The 21197-nt window shown below is 40.8% G+C and overlaps 1 protein-coding gene across 1 annotated transcript in view; it reads right to left on the bottom strand.

Annotated features, from left to right (window-relative positions):
• NUP155 (nucleoporin 155) overlaps window positions 1-20921 on the bottom strand; it is a 69899-nt gene extending 48978 nt beyond the window's left edge. Inside the window, exons 1-11 of the mRNA XM_002713980.6 lie at window positions 20443-20921; window positions 16691-16828; window positions 16331-16427; window positions 15698-15768; window positions 14598-14690; window positions 12917-13083; window positions 11472-11577; window positions 8001-8074; window positions 6669-6760; window positions 3103-3200; window positions 2150-2302 (exon numbers count right to left, since the gene is read on the bottom strand). Coding sequence (XP_002714026.1) covers window positions 2150-2302; window positions 3103-3200; window positions 6669-6760; window positions 8001-8074; window positions 11472-11577; window positions 12917-13083; window positions 14598-14690; window positions 15698-15768; window positions 16331-16427; window positions 16691-16828; window positions 20443-20599 — 1246 coding nt within the window. The 5' untranslated portion in view covers window positions 20600-20921. The remainder of the gene's footprint in view (window positions 1-2149; window positions 2303-3102; window positions 3201-6668; window positions 6761-8000; window positions 8075-11471; window positions 11578-12916; window positions 13084-14597; window positions 14691-15697; window positions 15769-16330; window positions 16428-16690; window positions 16829-20442) is intronic.
• Window positions 20922-21197: the final 276 nt, after the last annotated feature.

Consider the following 21197-nt stretch of genomic DNA (forward strand, 5'->3'; position numbering starts at 1 on the left):
AAAAAATACTGTGACTTACAATCAATGGATATTAAATATTCAATGAAATAGAGTATAAGTACAGTAATAATTAAAACACAGAAAAAATAAAAATGATGAAGATACTAGTGGAATAACAGAGAAAAAGTACCAAAGAATCAGTCTCAGCAAAAACTAGGTAATACAGTCTGATTTAGAAATTTACTGTCACACGATCAATTGCAGCTCCTCCAGCCTAATATGCCCTCTCTGACTTTAGTGGTACCAGTAATGACCCTCTAGATGGTTTTAGCTGAGAGCATAATTAATTAATAAAGCATACAATTGGACTACGAAAAGTTGAGTTTACATCAAAGCAGCAAAAGATGTTTATTCACTTTTAGCATCTTAGAGTTTGAAAAATGCAATATATTGTATGAAAACACAATTAAAAACCACAGTATTTTGTCCTGAATACATTTCTAGTTTTCAAACTGACTTTTTTTTTGTTATAGTATCAAATAAATGAATAGTATCCAAAAGAATAAAAATACTTAGGAATAATCTAACAAAGAAGCAAGACTGTACAGTGTATACACATCACTGAAAGAAATTAAAGGAGACCTAAATAAAAAGACAACTGTGACTTAACATAGTTAAGATGGCTATAATTTCTAAAGTGATCAAAAAAATTAAATTCTAAAAATCCCAACTGCCTTTTTTACAGAAATTGACAAGTAGATCCTAAAATTCATATGGAAATGCAAGATTCAGAATAGCCAAGTAATCTTAAAACAATTTCAAAACTTATACAAAGCAATAGTAATCAAGACTGCATGTTACTGGCATGAGGACATGTAAGGGTACTTCAGAAAGTTTTTTAAAATTGAAATTAACAAATATTTAGGTATAAAAAAATCTAGAAATAAATGCATTGTTTTTCGTAATATATATTTCCTATGAAATCTTCTGAAGACTCATCATGGTAGTGCAAGAAAAAGAATTGAGATTCTAGACAGAACTCACACAGTTAATGGTCAATTCATTTGAGAAAACGGTGCCAAACAAATACAATGGGGAAAAAATACTTTTTTCAACAAATGATGCTCAGAAAGTGGATATCCACAGGTAAATAATAAAACCAAACCCCCATCTCGTAAGACTTATAAAAATTTATTCAAAACGGATTAAAGGCCTCAGGCTGGACTTGTAGCACAGTGAGTTAAGCTGAGGCTTGCTATACCAGCAGCCCATATGGGAGTCTGGAGTCCCAACCACTGCACCTGCAATCCAGCTTCCTATTATAGCACCCGCACAGGCAGCAGAAGATGGCCCATGTACTTGGACTCCTGTCACTGTCAAGCTCAGGCATTGTGGCATAGCAGGTTAAGCTACCTGAAGAACTGGCATCCCATATGGGTGCCAGTTCAAGTCCTGGCTACCCTACTTCCAATCCAGCTCCCTGCTAATGCACCAGGAGAAAGCAGTGAAAGATGGCCCAAGAGCTTGGGTCCCTGCATCCACATTAGAGACCTGGAAAAAACTCCTGGCTCCTAGTTTCAGTCTAGCCCAGCCCCACCAATTGTGGATACTTGGAGAGTAAACAAACAGAAAAAAAATCTCTGTCTCTATAACTTGGCTTTTCAAATAAGCAAGTATTTAAAATATTAAAAAAAAAAACCTTAATTATGAATCCGGAAAAGTCTGTCATCACAATTTTTCACTGTTGCATGCAGAATTCTACACATCCATAGACACTGACATAGTATTAGAAAAAGTCTGATTGTTTTTTGGCCTTTTGGCTAAGATCAAATGAAGAAAAGTCATTGAGTTTTTCTATTTTAAAGGATGAGTTCACAAAGCCATGTATTATAAGCTGTATAATACTGAATTTAACAAGAGCGTTCAAAAACAAAGCTAATAACAAGCTAAAATTAAATCATAATTAAATAGTTGTATTTAAAAATGGGGTTTTAATATACACACCAATTGAAAAATACTCAAAATATGTTAGTATAGAAAAAGAACACTGGATAAAAATCAAAAATTTCCAACTTTATTAGAACATTTGTTTATTAATTATTTTTAAATGCCTCAAAATGCCTTAAAATTTTAGAAAATTTAAGAATCTCACCTAAAATCTGATAATATTTCTTAACTTCCTAAAATCTGATAGAATTTCTTAACTTACCTTTGCTATAAAGGGCTTTATGTACTTTGGAGGGCTTTTCCACTGTCGAAGATGCTGAGAATCCAGGAGGTAAGCGGACGTGAACTAGTGTCAGTGTGTTAGGACGTGCTAACGGCTGTCTGAACGGACAAGTGCTAAAATATAATCGAACACCTGACGATGGGGTAAAATTATTTATCAGTAACAGAAAACAAAGCATCTGAGGTACATATGTATTAAAGCAATGCTATATAGAAACTCAGAACTCTGTTAAAACCATATACCACTTTCCTAACTGATCTTAAATTGTCATCTAAAGTACCAGCTGAGAAACAATTCTAAGAAAATGGGGGCTGGTGCTGTGGTGCACTGGGTTAACGCCCTGGTCTGAAGCTCCAGCAACCCATACGGGCGCCGGTTCGAGACCCGGCTGCTCCACTTCCGATCTCACTCTCTGCTATGGCCTGGGACAGCAGTGAAAGATGGCCCAAGTCCTTGGGCCCCTGCATCCATGTGGGAGACCCAGAAGAAGCTCCTGGCTCCGGATCATCGCAGTTCTGGCCGTTGTAGCCAACTAGGGAATGAACCATTAGATGGAAGACCTCTCTTTCTTTCTGCCTCTCCTCTGTAACTCCGACTTTCAAATAAATTAATTAATTAATTAAAAAAAAGAAAAGAAAGGTGTTACTTGGAATTAGAGTTGAAACAACACATTTTCAGAGGAACATGGAACAAATCAAAGGAGACTGCTCCAGTTCGGGCTCGGTCATTAAATCTGAGGCACTCTACCTTTCATGCTATAAAATCAGGAAACGGAGGACACAAATCTTCCTATCTTCAAAAGGCTTAATTTTATGAATTATTAATATGGCTTGATAGCTATTATGGAAGTAAAAACATTTCCAACCATAAATTTCCAAATCTAAGGATTCCAAAAAGACAACAGTAGATATACTGATATGGAGAAAACATACCTGCATGAGTGACAGCCAGTAACTGACAGTCCAGTGATTCAGAATTTTCAATCACTGCTATTTGAACAATTGGCTTAAAAACAGAACGATCAATGGTCCTAAAAGAAAGGAAAAAAACTAAACTGTATTTTAAAGATGTGTCTTCTAAATTATGAGAAATACTTTCCATCAAGATTTTTACATGTCTAAATGAGCTAAAATAATTTAAGACTAACCTTTTAGGAAGGTAATAGAACATCAGCAAGAGCTGGTACAAACTCCCTGAATGTGTAGTTTGCATTAATATTTTTAAGATTAACTTCATTATTGAACAAAAGTTATCTTAAAAGACTAAAAGTATTAGGCAAATGGTGGGTGGTAAACAAATGTTCTCAGAGTACCAAATAATCATTGTAAAGATCGTTACTGGGGCCGGCGCTGTGGCGCAGCGGGTTAACGCCCTGGTGCCGGTTTGAGACTCGGCTGTTCCACTTCCAATCCAGCTCTCTGCTGTGGCCTGGGAAAGCAGTTGAAGATGGCCCAAGTCTTTGGACCCCTGTGTCTACGTGGGAGACCCGGAAGAAGCTCCTGGCTTCGGATGAGTGCAGCTGCGGCCAACTGGGGAGTGAACCAGGGAAATGGAAGATCTCTCTCTCTCTCTCTGTGCAACTCTGACTTTCAAATAAATAAATAAATCTTTAAAAAAAAAAAAAAGATCGTTACTAATTAAAAAGGGGGAAAATGGATCCTTAAATGGGAGAGATTTGGTGACCACCACCTTAACCAAGCGTTCAAAAGTGGGAAAACTGGGCTGGCGCCACGGCTCAATAGGCTAATCCTCTGCCTGCAGTGCCGGCACACCGGGTTCTAATCCTGGTTGGGGCGCCGGATTCTGTCCTTGTTGCCCCTCTTCCAGGCCAGCTCTCTGCTGTGGCCCAGGAGTGCAGTGGAGGATGGCCCAAGTGCTTGGGCCCTGCACCCCATGGGAGACCAGGATAAGTACCTGGCTCCTGCCTTCGGATCAGTACGGTGCGCCGGCTACAGCCCACCGGCCGCAGCAGCCATTAGAGGGTAAACCAACGGCAAAGGAAGACCTTTCTCTCTGTCTCTCTCTCTCTCACTGTCCACTGTGACTGCCAAACAAACAAACAAACAAAAAAGCGGGAAAACTGATACTATGTGCTTTTTGACACAATGCACTAAGAAGCTTCCATCATCTTAATACTGGTTTTAAGAAAATATTACTGAGAATCTATAATAAAGAAAAAGAGAAATTCAGAAATTGGGATGGGGCAGATGTTGTGGCACAGCAGGTTAAGCTACCGTTTTGAATGCCTACATTCCACAGTGTAAAGCAAGGTTGATTCCCAGATATTCAGTTTTCAATATAGTTTCCTGCTAATGCCCCTGAGGGGCACCCCAAGTACTTGAGTTCCTGCCACCCACATGGGAAACGTGGATAAAGTTCCTGGCCCCTGACTTTAGCCTGGCCCAATCCTGACTGTTGTAGGATTTTGGGGAATTAATGAGTGGATGGAAGATCTCTCTTACATGTTTCTCCCTCTGTGTCACTCTGTCTTTCAAATAAATAAAAAAAATCCTTTTAAAAAAACTGGGACAAGCTATAAATAATTCTTTTGCCTCTCTCTCCCAAATGTCAACATTATAAAAAGTAAAGCTGGTGAGGAGGCTGTTCTATAGCAGAAACTAGACTGATGGCATACTTAAGCTCTGTTAACTGGAGAAAAATGGAAAAACAGCCATAGAAGATTTGGGGGAATACTGGGAAATTTTTATATGGTGTGATCATTACTAGGCAATGTTACAGACTTACTGTTAATTTTCTACCGTGCTTACATAAGAGACTTAAGAGGTCAAAGCGGGGGCTGGCGCTGTGAAGTAACTTATAGCCCATGCCGGCGGTGTCAGCCTCCTATATCAGCACTGGTTCAAGTACCAGCTGCTCCACTTTCGATCCAGCTCCCTGCTAATGTCTGTGGGAAAGCAATGGAAGATGGCCTCTGCACCCACGTGGGAGACCCAAAAGAAGCTCCTGGCTCGTGGCTCCTGACTGGTTTGCCCCCAGTCATTGTGGCCATTAGGGGAGCAAACCAGAGGATGGAAGACCTTTATCTCTGTATCTCTCTCTCTAACTCTGCCTTTCAAATAAACAAAATAAAACTTTAAAATCTTAACAAATGGTAACTTTATTTTTTTTTTTTTTAAAGATTATTTATTTGAAAGGTGGAGTTACAGAGAGGCAGAGAGACACAGAGAGAGATCTTCCATCTGCTGGTTCACTCCCCAAATGGCCACAATGGGCCGATTTAGAGCCAGGAGCCAGGAAATTCTTCTGGGCCTCCCACATGGGTACAGAGGCCCAAGCACTTGGGCCATCATCTACTGTTTTCCATCCCAGAGAACTGGATTGGAAGTGGAACAGCTGAGACTTGAAATCAGTGCCCATATGGATGCTAGAATTGCAGGTGGTAGCTTTACCCGCTATGCCACAGCGCTGGCCCCAAATGGTGACATTAGATAAAAGGTGTATCAGACTTTTTCATTATTTCTTTCAATTTATCTGTGGATTTGAACAAATTTCCAAGATAAAGTTGGGGGAAAAAACAAAATCCTCTGTTTTCTACTTTTTGTCTTCAGAATTATTTTGCCACTAAAGAGCAAAAGGAAACATGTTGATTTTTAGATAGCTGATTGCAGCACACAGACAACAAAAGCTGAAAATCTGAGGCCTTTACTATAAGGAAACAAAGTCTGTAGCTGGACAAGGCAGTTGGTATACATGCAAGAAGCAGGGTCAAGTGTTTAAAGACTTGGCTTCCAGGTTGGGTTTCAGCAGTTAGAAATCAGACAAATCAGAACACCTCTTAGTTTAGTTTCTTTATCTATAAAAAGAAGACACTACAATCATGATATATTACATTTTTCATTCGTGTAAATAATAAAACAAATCAAACTGTACCACGTAGGCCCATTAAAAGGGTGGGTAGTTAGGGCTGGTGCTGTGGCAGAGTGGGTAGATATTGCCTACAGTGCCAATATCCCCTCTGGGTGTTGGTTCGGGTCCTGCTCCACTTTCATCCAGCTCATCTGCAAATGTGCCTGGGAAACCAGCGGAAGATGGCCCAAGTCCTTGGCCTCTGCACCCACATGAGAGACCCAGAAGTTACAGGCTCCTGGCTCCAGACTGGCCCAACTCTGGCCATTGTAAGCATTTGAGGAGTAAGCCAGCGGAGGGATGACCTATCTCTGCCTCTCTGTAATTCTGCCTTTCAAATAAGTCAATCTTCAAAAAACAAAAGGATGAATAGTTAAAAAGAGATGCAGTGTTTTCAGACTCATCGCATCTTAGTCAGGATCCCTGAAACAGATCAACTAAACTTAAAGTTCCAGGTAAAACATACAAGCTGCCTTTCACACCTGTTTCAAACAAAACCTAAATTATTATCATTTTCAATGTTTTTACCTTCTAGATATATTTTGAAGAGGGAATAATTTTAGCATGCTATACACAAAGAGTATAATTATACCTACAAATGAAATGTCTTATAATCAACTGCCATATTTACCTAGCAATGTTTCCGGCAGCAGAGACAATAGCATTCTGTGAAACTGAGGCAACTCTGCTCATTCCTTGTCCATCATGGCCCAAATCATAAACCTATAAATAAAAAATCCTTCTTACTTAAACATGTTTATATACTATACACATTATGTCAAATAAAAAATTTTTGAGGATACTTTAATTTTATTAATTGCTAGAGATATGCCAACCTCAGAGATTTGAAATTTCATTAAAAGGAGCCATAAAAAGTGGTTTGGAGGGGCTGGCACTGTGGCGTAGTGGGTGAAGCCAATGCCTGCATTGTTGGCATACATGTGGGCACTGGTTTGAGTCGTGGCTGCTCCACTCAGATCCCATTCCCTGCTATGGCCTGGGAAAGCCATAAAGGATGGCACAAATCCTTGGGCCCCTTCACCTGTGCCAGAAACCTGGAAAAAGCTCTTGGCTTCTGGCTTCAGATCGGCACAGATTCTGGCCATTGCGGCCATCTGGGGAGTGAACCAGCAGGTGAAAGACCTTTCTTTCTGTCTCTGCATCTCTCTAACTCTGCCTTTCAAATAAATAAATAGAAAAAAGTGTTTTTTTTTTTAAATAAACACACAATTCACAGGAAAGAAGAATGGATATTATGAATATTCTTCCTTAAAAATAGGGATTTGGAATATCATTTAAAACACAACCTAGGTGGCCGGCACCACAGCTCAATAGGCTAATCCTCCGCCTGCGGCGCTGGCACACTGGGTTCTAGTCCCGGTCAGGGCGCCAGATTCTTTCCTGGTCGCTCCTCTTCCTGTACAGCTCCCTGCTCTGGCCCAGGAGTGCAGTGGAGGATGGCCCAAGTGCTTGGGCCCTGCACCCGCATGGGAGACCAGGAGAAGCACCTGGCTCCTGCCTTCGGATCAGCGTGGTGCGCCGGCAGCGGTGGCCATTGGGGGGCGAACCAACGGCAAAGGAAGACCTTTCTCTCTGTCTCTCTCTCCCACTGTCCACTCTGCCTATCAAACAAAAACAAAAACAAACAAACAAAAAACTGCAACCTAGGTTCTTACTTTCTGCTAGTATGTACCCTGGGAAGCAACAAGTGATGGCAAAAGTGCTTGGGTCCCTACCAACTAAGATGAAGTATGCAGGTTGAGTTCTAGGCTCCTGCTTTTGACCTGGACCTATCCTAGGTGCAGTCGTATCAGGAATGATCCAGTGAATGACTGCTACCTCTATCTGACTGAATGTCTTTGTCTCTCTGTCTGTCAAATCAAAAACAAAAACTAAAACTAAAACAAAGCAACAAAATGAGGGATTTTTTTTCACTCTTAAATGGTAGTATATTAATACTTACCTGTATTACACCTTTCTCCGATCGTGTATATAAAATATTTCTAGAATTATCTATAGCAATTTGAACAATAGGATCTAAAAGAAAGACAAAGAAAAACAATCCAAGAATTAATAAATTGAACACAGTAGCCACTTATACCAGATTCAAGTTGCTAAATTAGAACTCTGCATTCAGTGGTATTCCTGTCTCTCATTGTGTAGTTAAGCCCTATATGTATAAGGCCCAAGCCACAAACATTCAGACACAAGAACACATGAAAAACAGATGTCAGACACTGTCATTGGGTTAAGAGCGTCAAAAGTAAGTTCTTTTTTCGTAAACAGATGTTAAACCAAACCAAAAAACAATTTCTAGATTACTTCTTCAATCTGCAGTCTTTAAAGAATGTAATAAAAGCTAGAAACATATAAAATAACTACATTCATATCATTTTACTTAATACTTTATTGTGTGAAGGAAGAGAATTTTTTAAAAAAATTTATTTATTTGAAAGGCAGAATTAGAGAGACAAGTCTTCCACTGACTCCCCAAATGGCCACAAACACCAGGTGTGGGCCAGGTCAAAGCTAAGAGCCAGGAGCTTCATCTGGGTCTCCTACTTGAGTTGTGGGAGCCCAAGCACTTGGGCCATCCTGCACTGCTTTCCCAGGGGCATGAGCAGGGAGCTGCATATGAAATGGGAGCAAATGGGACTCGAACCAGTACCCGTATGGGATGCCAGCACTGCAGGCAGCAGCTTTACCTGATACACCACAGCATCAGCCTCAAAGGAAAATAATTTAAAAATTCATCCTATCAACATTTTCAGGTGTATATATCTTATTTTACCAAAGCATTTTATAATTATTTGATCAGTGTAAATCACACAGTTCATCAAAAACTCAGATATATTCTTTTTTTTTTTTTTTTAATTTAGGTACTTCTTTCATTGCCAAAAGATTACTTTATTTGAAATAGAAGCATTAAGTTAGTTTTGGGCAATATCTGTTTAATTTTAGTGATAAATCAATTTTTTTGGTCAACTCATATTTATTCCCTCAATCTACAGAAATACAACAAAACTTCATATATGACAAGGATTCTGCTTAAGAATTTTTTCACTGGCCGGCACTGCAGCTCACTAGGCCAATCCTCTACCTGCGGCACTGGCACCCTGGGTTCTAGTCCCAGTCGGGGTGTCGGATTCTGTCCCTATTGCTCGTCTTCCAGGCCAGCTCTCTGCTGTGGCCCGGGAAGGCAGTGGAGGATGGCCCAGGCCCTTGGGCCCTGCACTCACATGGGAGTCCAGCAGGAAGCACCTGGCTCCTGGCTTTGGATAGGCGCAGTGCGCCGGCCGCAGCGGCCATTTGGGGGGTGAACCAACGGAAAAAAGAAGACTTTTCTCTCTGTCTGTCTCTCTCTAACTCTGCCTGTCAAAAAAAAAAAAAAAAAAAAAAAAAAAAAAAAGAACTTTTTTCACCTGTATGCTTATAAAACAACTCCTTTTGAAAAAGCTGTTTAATAACTGGAAGTAATATATAGAAGCAAATATGTTCTTTTTATACTGCAAATTTTTTGTAGACCAGGCAGAGCATATATTAGATGTCTGAATATCTTCCTCTCTCACATATACACATACTTTGGTTTAAATATGTGTAGCTGTTTCAATATATGTTCTATCATGTTACATTTATAGACAATAAGTAACTTTTAGATAAAATCCATACGTTCTCCTTGTTTTATAAATTCTTCCCCCTTTAAAAGACCTGATGAGTTTATAAAAATTGCTATTTAATGTGACAATGAGCAAGTATTGTGGCACAGTGAGTTAAGTCGCCACTTGCAATGCCTGCACCCTATATGAGTATCAGCTTGAGTCCTGGCTACTCTGCTTCCAATTCAGTTTCCTACTAATAAGTCCTGGCGGACACTAGATGAGGACCTATGTACTTGGGCCCCGCAACCCGCATAGGAGGCCTGAGCTCCGGGCTTTGGACTTATCCAGCTCCAGCTGATGTAGACATGTGGGGAGTAAACCAGTGGATAGAAGAGTTCTTTCTCTCAGGGCCGGCGCTATGGTGTAGCGGGTAAAACCGCCACCTACAGTGCCGGCATCACATATGGGTGCTGGTTCAAGTCCCAACTGCTCTACTTCCGATCCAGCTCTCTGCTATGGCCTGGGAAAGCAGTAGAACATATCCCAAGTCCTTGGGCCCTTGCACCCACGTGGGAGATCTAGGAGAAGCTCCTGGCTCTTGGCATCAGATCAGCATGGCTCCGGTACTGCTGCCAACTGAGGAGTGAACCAGTGGATGAAAGACCTCTCTTTCTCTCTCTACCTCTATTTCTCTCTGTATAACTTTGATTTTCAAATGAATAAATGTATCTTTAAGAAAAAAAAAAGGGGGGGGGGGCCAGCCCCATGTCTCACTTGGTTAATCTGCCTGCGGCGCCGGCATCCCACATGGGCACCGAGTTCTAGTCCCGGTTTCTCTCTTCCAGTCCAGCTCTCTGCTGTGGCCTAGGAGGGCAGTGGAGGATGGCCCAAGTACTTGGGCTTCTGCACCCACATGGGAGACCAGGAAGAAGCACCTGGCTCCTGGTTTCGGATTGGCGCAGCACTGTGCCAGCGGCAGTGGCCATTTGGGGGGTGAACCAACAGAAGGAAGACCTTTCTCTCTGTCTCTCTGTCTCAAATTCTACCAAAAAAAAAAAAAACAAACAAACAAAAAAAAGGAGTTCTTTCGCTTTCCTATATGGGTCACTCTACCTTTCAAGTAGATGAAAATAAATACAAAAAAATTTTTTTAAATATGAAAACAATTCTGTGGCCAGCATTGTGGCACAGTGGGTTAAGCTGCTGCCTGCAATGCTGGCATTAAATATGAGCTCTGGTTCAATTTCCGGGTGTTCCACTAGTGATCCACCTCCCTGGTAATGCCCCTGGGAAAGCTGCAGAGGATGGCCCAATACTTGGGCCACTGTTCCCATATAGGAACCCCAGATGGAATTCCTGGCTCCTGACAGTGAACTAGCAGATAGAAAGCTCTCTCTCCGTCTCTCCTTCTCTAGTAACTCTGCCTTTCAAATAAATAAATCTTTAAAACAAAACAATTCTGATTAAGAATGACAATTTGTGGAGCCAGCCTTGTGGCATACCAGGTGAAACTGACACCTTAATGCCAGCATCCCATGTGGGCACTGGTTAGTATGCTGGCTGTTCCATTTCCAATCCAGCTCCCTGCTAACGCATCTGGGAAAGCAGAAGATGGCCCAAGTGCTTGGGCCCCTGTACTCACATGGGAGATCTGGATTAAACTCTTGGCTCTGGCTTCAGCCTGGCCCAGCCCTGGCCATTGGGGCCATCTGGGAAGTGAACCAGAGGATGGATGATCTTTCTCTCTGTCTCCTCAACTCTCTCTGCAACTCTGCCTTACAAATAAATAAATAAATACATCTTAAAAAAAAAGTTAGGACAAATGTTTTACTTACCATCTTCTGAGAATGTGAATTGCAGTAAGGAAGGAACAAGAAAAGAAAGTGAACTCTTCGAGTGGTTTATTTTCCTACATCGCTGGCTAAACCAACCTGCTTCTGCCTTAAAAGAGAAAAATAGAAAGATGACTTGTGAAAGTAAAACAAGTTGTCATAACAACTACTATATACCCATATTTACAAAAATTTTCAAATCTTCATGATATACCAATGATTGTAAACAAAGTAAGGCTTATTATTCAAATTTAATTATTTATTTTAGACTCAGAATTAAAAATAACTACCAAGTACAAGGACTTTCAAAACATAATTATGAAGGTAGGCAACATGGCGCAGCAGGGTGAGCCATGGCCTGCAGTGGTGGCATCCCACATGAGCTCTGCACTTCCCATGCAGCTCCCTTAGTCACGCTCCTGGGAAAGCAGTAGAAAATGGCCCAAATCCTCAGATGCCTGCACCCATGTTGGAAACCTGGAAGAAGCTCCAGGCTCCTGGCTTCATATTGGTCCAGCCCCAACCATGATGCTATTAGGTGTCTTAAGCAGCATATGGAAGATATCTCTGTCTCTCCTCCTTATTAACTCTTTCAAATAAATTTTTTTTTTTTTAAAAAGGGCCATAATTATTTCAAAATCCAACTGAGACTCAAAACATAACCAGTAATCCTATTAAAGCATAATTTGCAGAAATAAACTATGCATTTGTGTGTGTATACACAAAAAATATGTAATATTTATATATACACATACATCAATGCATATATCACAGTCTATAAAGACATGCAAAGAATTGATAACGGTTTGTCCCTCTGGGAAGAATACTGGATTTAATTTTCATGGTGTAATCACTGAAGACTACAGGTTTAATTTTATGCTTGATTACTTTCCACTAGTATATATAAATGTCTTTATATCAGAATACAAAAACAAGCCCATCTTTTTTCATCAACAGAGAGGGAAAGGAGTTCAAGTCCCGGCTACTGCACTTCCAATCCAGCTGCCTGCTTATGTGTCTGGGAAAGCAGAGGAGGGACCAAATGCTTGGGAAGAAGCTCCTGGCCCACGTGGCCATCTGGGGAGTGAACCAGTGGAAGGAAGACCTCTCTCTCAGTAACTCTTTCAAAAAAAAAAAAAAAAAAAAAAAAGCTCAGATCCTGTTTCAGAGGACCTGGGTTCACATCCCTGCTCTGCTCCTGTTTCCAGATTTCCACCAATGTACATCTTGGGAGGAAGCAGGTGATGGCTCACATAGTTGATTACCAGACACCCATGTGAGAGAAGTGGATGAATTCCCACCTCCTAGTTTTACCTCAGCCAGTACTGGCCTTTTGAAGCATTTGGAAAGTGAAACACAGGATAGGAGCACTCTATCTCTCAAACAAATCACAAAATAGTTAGTCAAAACAAGAGAGAGGGTAAAAAGTTTATGCATGTCAGACTTACTTGGTATGCTACTTCATATAAACAGCCATCCTTCCCAGCCAAGAAAATTCTGCCATTATCAGTGGAAGTTATTGTTAGAAGGTATGTATTATCAGTGGGAAGAGAGTATAAAGGATCTGGAAGCAACTGCATCCCACCAGACATACTGTCATTAAGAATTCCAGAACCTAATTTTTTAAAAGAAAGAATACAATAATTATTAGCTTTTTCAAGGTTAAAAAAATGATCTTTGTAGTATCTTCAGAATTCATTCCTACTAAATTCTTACTTGAAAGTGTCAATATTTTGAATTAGTACAAGTCTGATACAAATAATCTGATAATTCAAGTTAAATAGAAACTATAGTACTATAGTACACATATATAAATATATAAAATGTGTAGTAAAACATTACATAAAAAATAATTCCAAATTATTAAATTTCAAGAAAGAGCCTGAAGATTTGATAGAAATAATTATTCAATTGAGTCACTGGAATCAAGCATTTCACCCAGATTAGTTTTTGTTTTTAATTTTATAGTTTTTGTTTTGTCCCCTTCTCCCACAAAAGATCTACAGAGGGCAAGAAAACCATTCAGAAATAGATTAACAATATAGAAATCTTACAGTAAGTTATTTACATTTCCTGCTCAAAATCTTTCTTACCTTATTACTTTAAGGAATCAACAGTATATCTGAAAAGTACTTTCCTATCTGGTTGGTGTTTAATTGCCCTCCCAGATAGAAGACAAACAAGGCCCCAAAAAGGCAGCATCTTTCTGGGATTTTTCCAGCACTGTCCAGAGGGGTGGAATCTGATATCTTAACATTTAGTTTAAATAATTTTCAGAAACCCCTTCTTCCTGATCAATCAAGCCCCAGAGAAGGCACTGAATTGCACTGCTGGTCTGACAACCTGGCAGACACACACACACAGACGTCCAGTTCCTAGGTCACAGGGCCCACAGTGTGAGACCACGCCCCAGCCACTCTCAGCTTCCCTGCCTTTGGAAATGCCACGTTTACAACAAAACCTCTCACTGACCCAGTCATTAAATGTTTATGGATTCTTCTCTATCTTTCTCAAGCAGCAGCTCCTTGAATGCCTGCCAGGACTCAATGAAGACCCACTGAGAATAAGACACTGAGTTTGGCTCTTGGATGAACTCATTTCATGTTGCTACAGCAAAATACCCAATGCTGGGTACTTTATAAAACCCAGAGGTTTGTTTGGCCCATGATTCTGATGATTGGAAGGTCCCAAGAGCACAGTGCCAGTGTCTAGGAAGGCACAGATTAGTTTTTAATAAGACTACTTATTGTCAACGTATTGTTTTAAAAAACATAACATGGGGGACAGCATTGTGGCATAGCTGGTTAAGCAGCCACCTACAATGCTGGCATCCCATATAGGTGCCAGTTCAAGTTCTGGATGCTCCACTTCCATTCCTGATCCCTGCTGTGCCTGGGAAAGCTGCGGAAAATGGCCCAAGTGCTTGGGTCCCTGCACCTGCATGAGACCCAAAAGAAGCTCCTGGCTCCCAGCTTTGGCCTGGCTCAGCCCTGGCCATTGCAGCCATTTGGGGAGTGATCCAGCAGATGGAAAATCTCATTCTCTGTCTCTCCTTCTCTCTGTAACTCTGACTTTCAAATAAATAAATAAATAAAATTAAACCAATAAATAACATGTGGGCTGCCATACCTGTCTGCAAATTAGCATAGCTGAGTCCAAGGATTACTATATCCACAGGGGTTGCCAAAACCAGGAGGTGTCGTACATGAGGTTGAAAGATCCCTTAAAGTAGACACAATGTAGGAATTATTTTTAGAAAAAAAGATTCATAATTTAAACAGAACATAGTTTTTCATTACGAACTACTGATTAAATAGTATATAAAATGTTTGAATCCATTTACTTCTGATGTTAATGCATGATGATTTATATAAGTAAATAGCAGTAGAAAAGAGCCACTTCAGGAAACAATCACTTCAATAGCAATCACTTCAGTATTTAATGGCATTTAAAAAGTTACATTTTAAATAGTTTCAGTTCATTAAAATATAAGACTTATACTTTCACATCCATGTTCATAGCAACATTCATTATTCGTAATATCTGAAAGGTAAAAGTAATCCACATATCCATGAACTGAAGATTAATCAAAAAGTAGCATCTATATACAATGTACTTTTATTCAGCCCTCAAAAGTAAATGCTGATACATGTTACAACACGGCTATATCTTGAGGATATATGCTAAATGAAATAAGCCAGTCAAAAAAAAAAAAATCACAAAAACTGTATGACTCCATTTAAATGAGAACCTAGGAGTCAAATTCATGGAGCCAAAAAGTAGAATGGTAGTTGTAAAGGGTTGGAGCAAAGAGGAACAAGAGTTCAATGGGCAGAGCTTCAGTTTGCAAGATAAAGAGTTCGACATGGACAGTGATGATAGTTGCAGAACAGTGTTTACATATTTAATATTACTGAAATTTACACTTAAAAATTGCTAAGGTGGCAGGGTTTTTACTCTAAATTCAGTAATTGATGAAAAATCTATAATGCAAAAATAAATAAATAAATAAATAAATAACCCTCCAGGTAAGCCAATAAAGAGTTGTAAAAAGTAAGCATAATAAAATTCCAGAACATTGTTTAACATTTAAGAAGGCAGACTCATACCATTGAAGAGAATTAACCAGAAAATAGCCCCAATCCCTTATATATATGTAATTATAAGCAATTTGGAACAAAACTTCATTTGGAAACTCAACTATTTATCTGTATAATTTTACTTCTTACCAGCTTTTGGTTTCACAAGCCCCACAGCAAGAATAGTCTCACTAAGTCCATCAAAATAGGCAAGGTCTCCTCTGTAAATAATTGAAGAAAACATGTTACACATATAAAGAAAACAAAGTTGCATCTCACATGCTCTTTAAAGGTTAAATAAATTTAGAGAAGGAATATAATGAAAAAGTAAGCCAGTATACCCAATTGTTTTATTCTAAAGACCATGGATAAAGACCTACCTAAGGCCATGAAAAATACACAAACAAAAAAGCAAATCTATTGAGTCACTTCAATAAGTTATCAGAGGCCCACTCAAAAGAAATGCAAGGAAAAGAGATGTCTTAAAAAAATGTGAAATCTCTGAAAAAATCACTAGTACTATCTTTACTACGGGGTTAGAGCTTGGGACCTAGATCTTTACTACTCAAGAGAGCAAGCTTGTAAAGGAAGGCTCTTGGGCCTCACTGAGAACTACTAAAATGGAAATCATATTTGAACATCCCTAGATGACTGGCATGCATATTTAGAAGTACTGATCCAGATGCTAATGAATGAAAGATAAACCAGGAAGCTTCTAATGAGTGGGACACTGGCTACAATGTTTGTTTAAATTCTAATCACAGTAAAGCCTTAAATACATACCCATCCTCAAAGTTCCACATGAAAATGTCACTGTCAATGGTAAGCCAAGCTCTGCTGATAGGAGGGAATACGCCCATCATGCAGTTACACTGCATATCTGAGGTAGTGTGGATGTAAGGTAGAAATGGCTCAGTCTCATTTTTCATAAATTTGCTTCAATAACTTTTGACTTAAACTTGATTTTAAACATCACAATCAGTCTAAAATTTAATAAAATAGCAAGCCATTCATACACTTAAACATACTTCAAATAAAACCCTTAAATGAACTTACACAAAATACAGCAATTAAACACAAAATAAGAATTCCAGTAATGAAAACACCATTTTTCACAGAGTTAAATAAAAGCTAATAGGATACGTCCAAACTGTTCGACAAGTTCAGGTGGGAGAGGAACTCTTCGGATGGAACTGATCTCTGGAAGATTGGGTACCGAGAGCAAACCTGGTCCTTGGAGAGGATAATCCATATCTGACATGCCAGAAACGGTGGGACTGTCTGAAAAAAAAAAAGAAAGAAAAGAAAGTATTTGTAATAATACACTGCTCATCAGTTGGGCAAAGAGAAGCATTACAAGCCATAAAACATGGTGCAGGAGACAGTTCCACAGAGACAGAGAAAATAAAGTCATTCTAGCTGACACACACAAAGTAGGCCTGAGAAATTCCATTTTTTAAATGATCAAGTACTTCATCCCTGCAAATGATTTTTTTAAATGATTTATTTGAAAGGTATAGTGAAGTAGAGACAAAGAATCATCCATCCACTGGTTCAATCCCCAAATGCCTTCAACAGCCAGGGCTGAGCCAGGGCAAAATCAGGAGCCTAGAACTCCATCTGGGTCTCCCACCAGAGTGGCAGGGGCCCAAGCACCTGCCTTCCCAGGTGCACTAGCGGGAAGCTGGATCAGAAGCAGAGCTGGGCTGGAGCTGTGGCATAGTAGGTTAAGCTCTGCCTGTGGTACCAGCATCCCACATGGGTGCTGGTTTGAATCCCTGCTGCTCCACTTCCAATCCAACTCCCTGTTAAGGGCCTGGGAAAGCAATGAAGGTGGCCCAAGTGCTTGAGCCCCTCAATATAAAGGAGAGCTCCTAGACCAAAAGGAAACGTCAGGCTCCTGGCTTCAGATCGGCTCAGCTCTGGCTGTTGCGGCCATCTGGGGAGTGAAACAGCAGATGGAAGACCTCTCTTTCTCTTTCTCTGTAACTCTGGGACTCAGTGCCCATAAAGGATGCTGGCGCTTAACATAAAGGTGGGCGCGCTTAACCTACTATGCCATGGTGCCAAGGCACCGGTCCCAATAAATCAATCTTAAAACAAAACAAAATACAGCAGATCAGCCAGGACTCAACCAGCCCTCTGAAATGGGATGCTGGTCTCCTAAGCAGCATCTTAACAACAATTGCCCTAAAAAATTCCATAGTTAACCTCAGAAGGTTATCTTTTACAGCAACTTACTCCACAGTAGCTTAGTGTTTTTCTATTATTTTATTAATCTTAAAATGGAAAGCATTTATAAAACTGTGTAGAAATTTGTAGATCAACTAACCTTGGGCAAAAAAAGATGGGGGAAAACAGCTTATTGTCTTTCCCATTTAAACATTTTCAGATTAAAACAGTCCATGCCTTTTCCCTCTAGACTTCTCCTTCACACAAATATAACAAAAACAAATGCTAACATAAGGACTGTTTTATTGGGGAGAAAAGCCACAGAGAGTTTTATAAAACGCTCTCAGCAGGCATTCCTTCTCTTAAGACTCAGGTCATGAAGGGCAGATAGCTGGTCTCCTCAGCTTGTCCTCCCTGGTCCTGAAGCTGTGCTGTAGATCTGACTGATGACATAATCATCCCAGGCATCTTTTTAGGAATCTAGATGTTAGGAGGAACTGACATACAAAACAATTTTTGAATAATGAAAATTTAAAGAACACACAAAAATAGGAGAAATATGCAACTCATTTCTATGTACAGATAACCCAACTTCAACAATTACCAGTAAGACTCAATCATATTTCATTTGTAACACTGTTCACTCCTTCTCCAATGGATCCTTTGTAAAGCAAATCTGTATTTCATTCTAAAATACAATTTTAATAAAATACTGCATATTTTAAATGGCAGTGGGAAGTGAAAGAGGAAATTAATTTTAGTGAACATGGGAATCACTGAAAAATACTTCAAAGAAAAACAGAAGACTTTCACAAGGAGTCTGGAAGAAATCTGTCAGGTAAATTAGAAAGAACATTCTAGAAATTATAGATTTTGGGAGTGAATCTGCAGATGGGAAGTCTGTTTCTCAAATAAAATAATCAGAAATAATTTCCTTTTTAAAAAAGTATTTATTTATTTGAAAGGCAGAATTAAGAAAGAGGTAGAGGGGCCGGTGCTGTGGCATAGCAGGTAAAGCCGCCTCCTGCAGTGCTGGCATCCCACATGTGGCTGGTTCGAGTCCCGGCTGCTCCTCTTCCGATCCAGCTCCCCGCTAATGTGCCTGGGAAAGCAGTGGAAGATGGTCCAGGTGCTTGGGCCCCTGCACCCATATGGGAGATCTGGAAAAAGCTCCTGGCTTCTGCCTGGCCCGGCTCTAGCCACTGTGGCCATTTGGTGAGAGAACCAGCGGATGGAAGACTTCTCTCTCTCTACCTCTGTCTGTGACTCTACCTCTCAAATGAAATATTTAAAAAAAAATGTAAAATTCTGAAAAGGGAGCTTCTTAGGGAAAGCATTTTAAATTCTGTGCTACTGAAGCAAGACTTCAAGAAAAACACAAAAGAGAGAGATTGGGTTGACCAGGTAGAAGTGTGTAAAGGGATGAGATGTACAGTAAGACCAGAACGTACTAACTTACATCTTGCTTTCAAAGCAGACAGCCAAAGCAAGTAATGATGTCAGGATGGCAGTTACTAACAGGAAATCTGGTCTCCTAAGACGAATTCAATGGTAAGTAGCTGTCAAGAGTAAATACTACCTCTGTTTTAATCATTTCTCTAATGACAAGTCTACCGATGAACAATTTTCATATATCAACAGAAGAATCTTTTTGGTTCGCCTTGCATACACTGTCTTAGATAGCTTTTATGGGTTCTTGCTTACCAAAAATCTCATCTCTTTCCCACACTTCTCTGCTTTTCTTCAATTTCCATCTCACGAAGGGGTCACTTTTTCTAACTGATGCAATTCCACCAGCCTAGAAAAACTGGTTATAATTTAAAACTATTAACCTTTCCAATCACCCCATTTCTGTGGACCAACAAAAGTACTCTAACTTCCCCTCCCTGTTCACTAGCACTGTTGAACTCCCTGTTCTCTTCCTTTATTCCATTGGTAGTTTTTTGTTTGTTTGTTTTTTTGTTTTTTGTTTTTTAAGACTTATTTATTTATTTGAAAGTCAGAGTTACGCAGAGAGAGAAGAGGCAGAGAGAGAGAGGTCTTCCATCCACTGGTTCACTCCCTAACTCCCCAATTGGCTGCAACGGCTGGGGCTGCGCCGATCCAGAGCCAGGAACCAGGAGCTTCTTCTGGGTCTCCCCCGCGGGTTCAGGGTCCCAAGGACTTGGGCGATTTTCTACTGCTTTCCCAGGCCATAGCAGAGAGCTGGATCGGAAGTGGAGCAGCCGGGACCGGAACCGGCACCCATTCCACTGGTAGTTCTAGCATCTCTCATCACTTCATGTTATACTTACTCTACATAACAAAGTATATCTTTTAGAAATTATAGTAAATCTTCCAATATAACCTTGTGTGCCTTTCTTATTCACTGAAATATTAACTCAAGGAATGAACAACAATGAGGTTTTGATTCCCGATTTTGATCAGGAAATCCTTTGCATCTGGGAGCACCAAAAGGCACATTTGGGTTGGGAACTTCGCCTCGTTCAGCTTCAACTGGGGATTCGCCTTCACTCTTGCCGTCTTAAGAATCTACAAAGAAGAAAGTGAGGACGGAAGATTGAAAATAGACTGGGGGTCTTCAAAGATAGAGCAAAACAGCGCCCTAAATCTCGGGATGTCCTCACCAGGACCAACTGAGGATAAGGACCAGGATTAGAGAAGCAGGCGGGGGTCTTTCTGTCTGAGAAAGAAGGGTGACCTAATGGGCACCCATCACTCACTTGGGGCGGACACCATGAGAAGCTCGGAAAGGTCCGGATACATGCGGTCTTCTTGCAATTGCCTGTCGATAAGTCGCCCCGCGTTCTCCAGAGCTTCCTGCAGGGCTGCAGCCGATGTGGAAGCCGGCATCACCGCGCCAAGCAAAGAAGACGGCATCTCCAAAATTGTAAGTATACAAGTCCGAAAAAAATCAAAAACCAAAGAAAATTGACAGAAAACCCAAGAAATTAGCACAGCCCCGCCGCTAACGGCGCGCGCGCCAAACGAGCGCTCCGGCGCCTCGTCATGACGTACTTCCGGTCCACCTGGCGGGGAACTGGGAGACGCCGTTATGGAGTTGGGCGGAAGTTGTTCCGAGAGATGGACGTTGGGGATGGAGCTAGGGGGTGGGAGATACTTTCGAGACGTGGAGAATGAGGATTTTGGAGTGAGGGAGGAAGGGAACAAGCGGAGGTTGTCTAGGGTCGGACGGAAGAAAGGGGGAAAAGGAGAGGGGAGGGCCTGGGGGAGAAGGGGCGGGGCGGGGCGGGGGTGGGTGGGATAGGGAGGAAGGAGGGAGCGGGAAGGCGGGAAGTAGGTAACGGGTAGTGCAGGCGAGCCGTGGGGGCTGCTGGGGTTCCGGTGGATTTGAGCACGTGAGAGGAGTTGGGCTCGGGCTCTGCAAGGCCGAATCCCGCAACGGCAACTGTTAGAGTGGGCCGCGCATCAAGGACTTTGACGCTTCAATTAACGTCTCTTCCCAGTATAGTTAGCG

The sequence above is a fragment of the Oryctolagus cuniculus genome, chromosome 14, assembly GCF_051225735.1.
Source record: "Oryctolagus cuniculus isolate XC-2025 breed Fujian yellow rabbit chromosome 14, ASM5122573v1, whole genome shotgun sequence".
Taxonomy (NCBI): Eukaryota; Metazoa; Chordata; class Mammalia; order Lagomorpha; family Leporidae; genus Oryctolagus; species Oryctolagus cuniculus.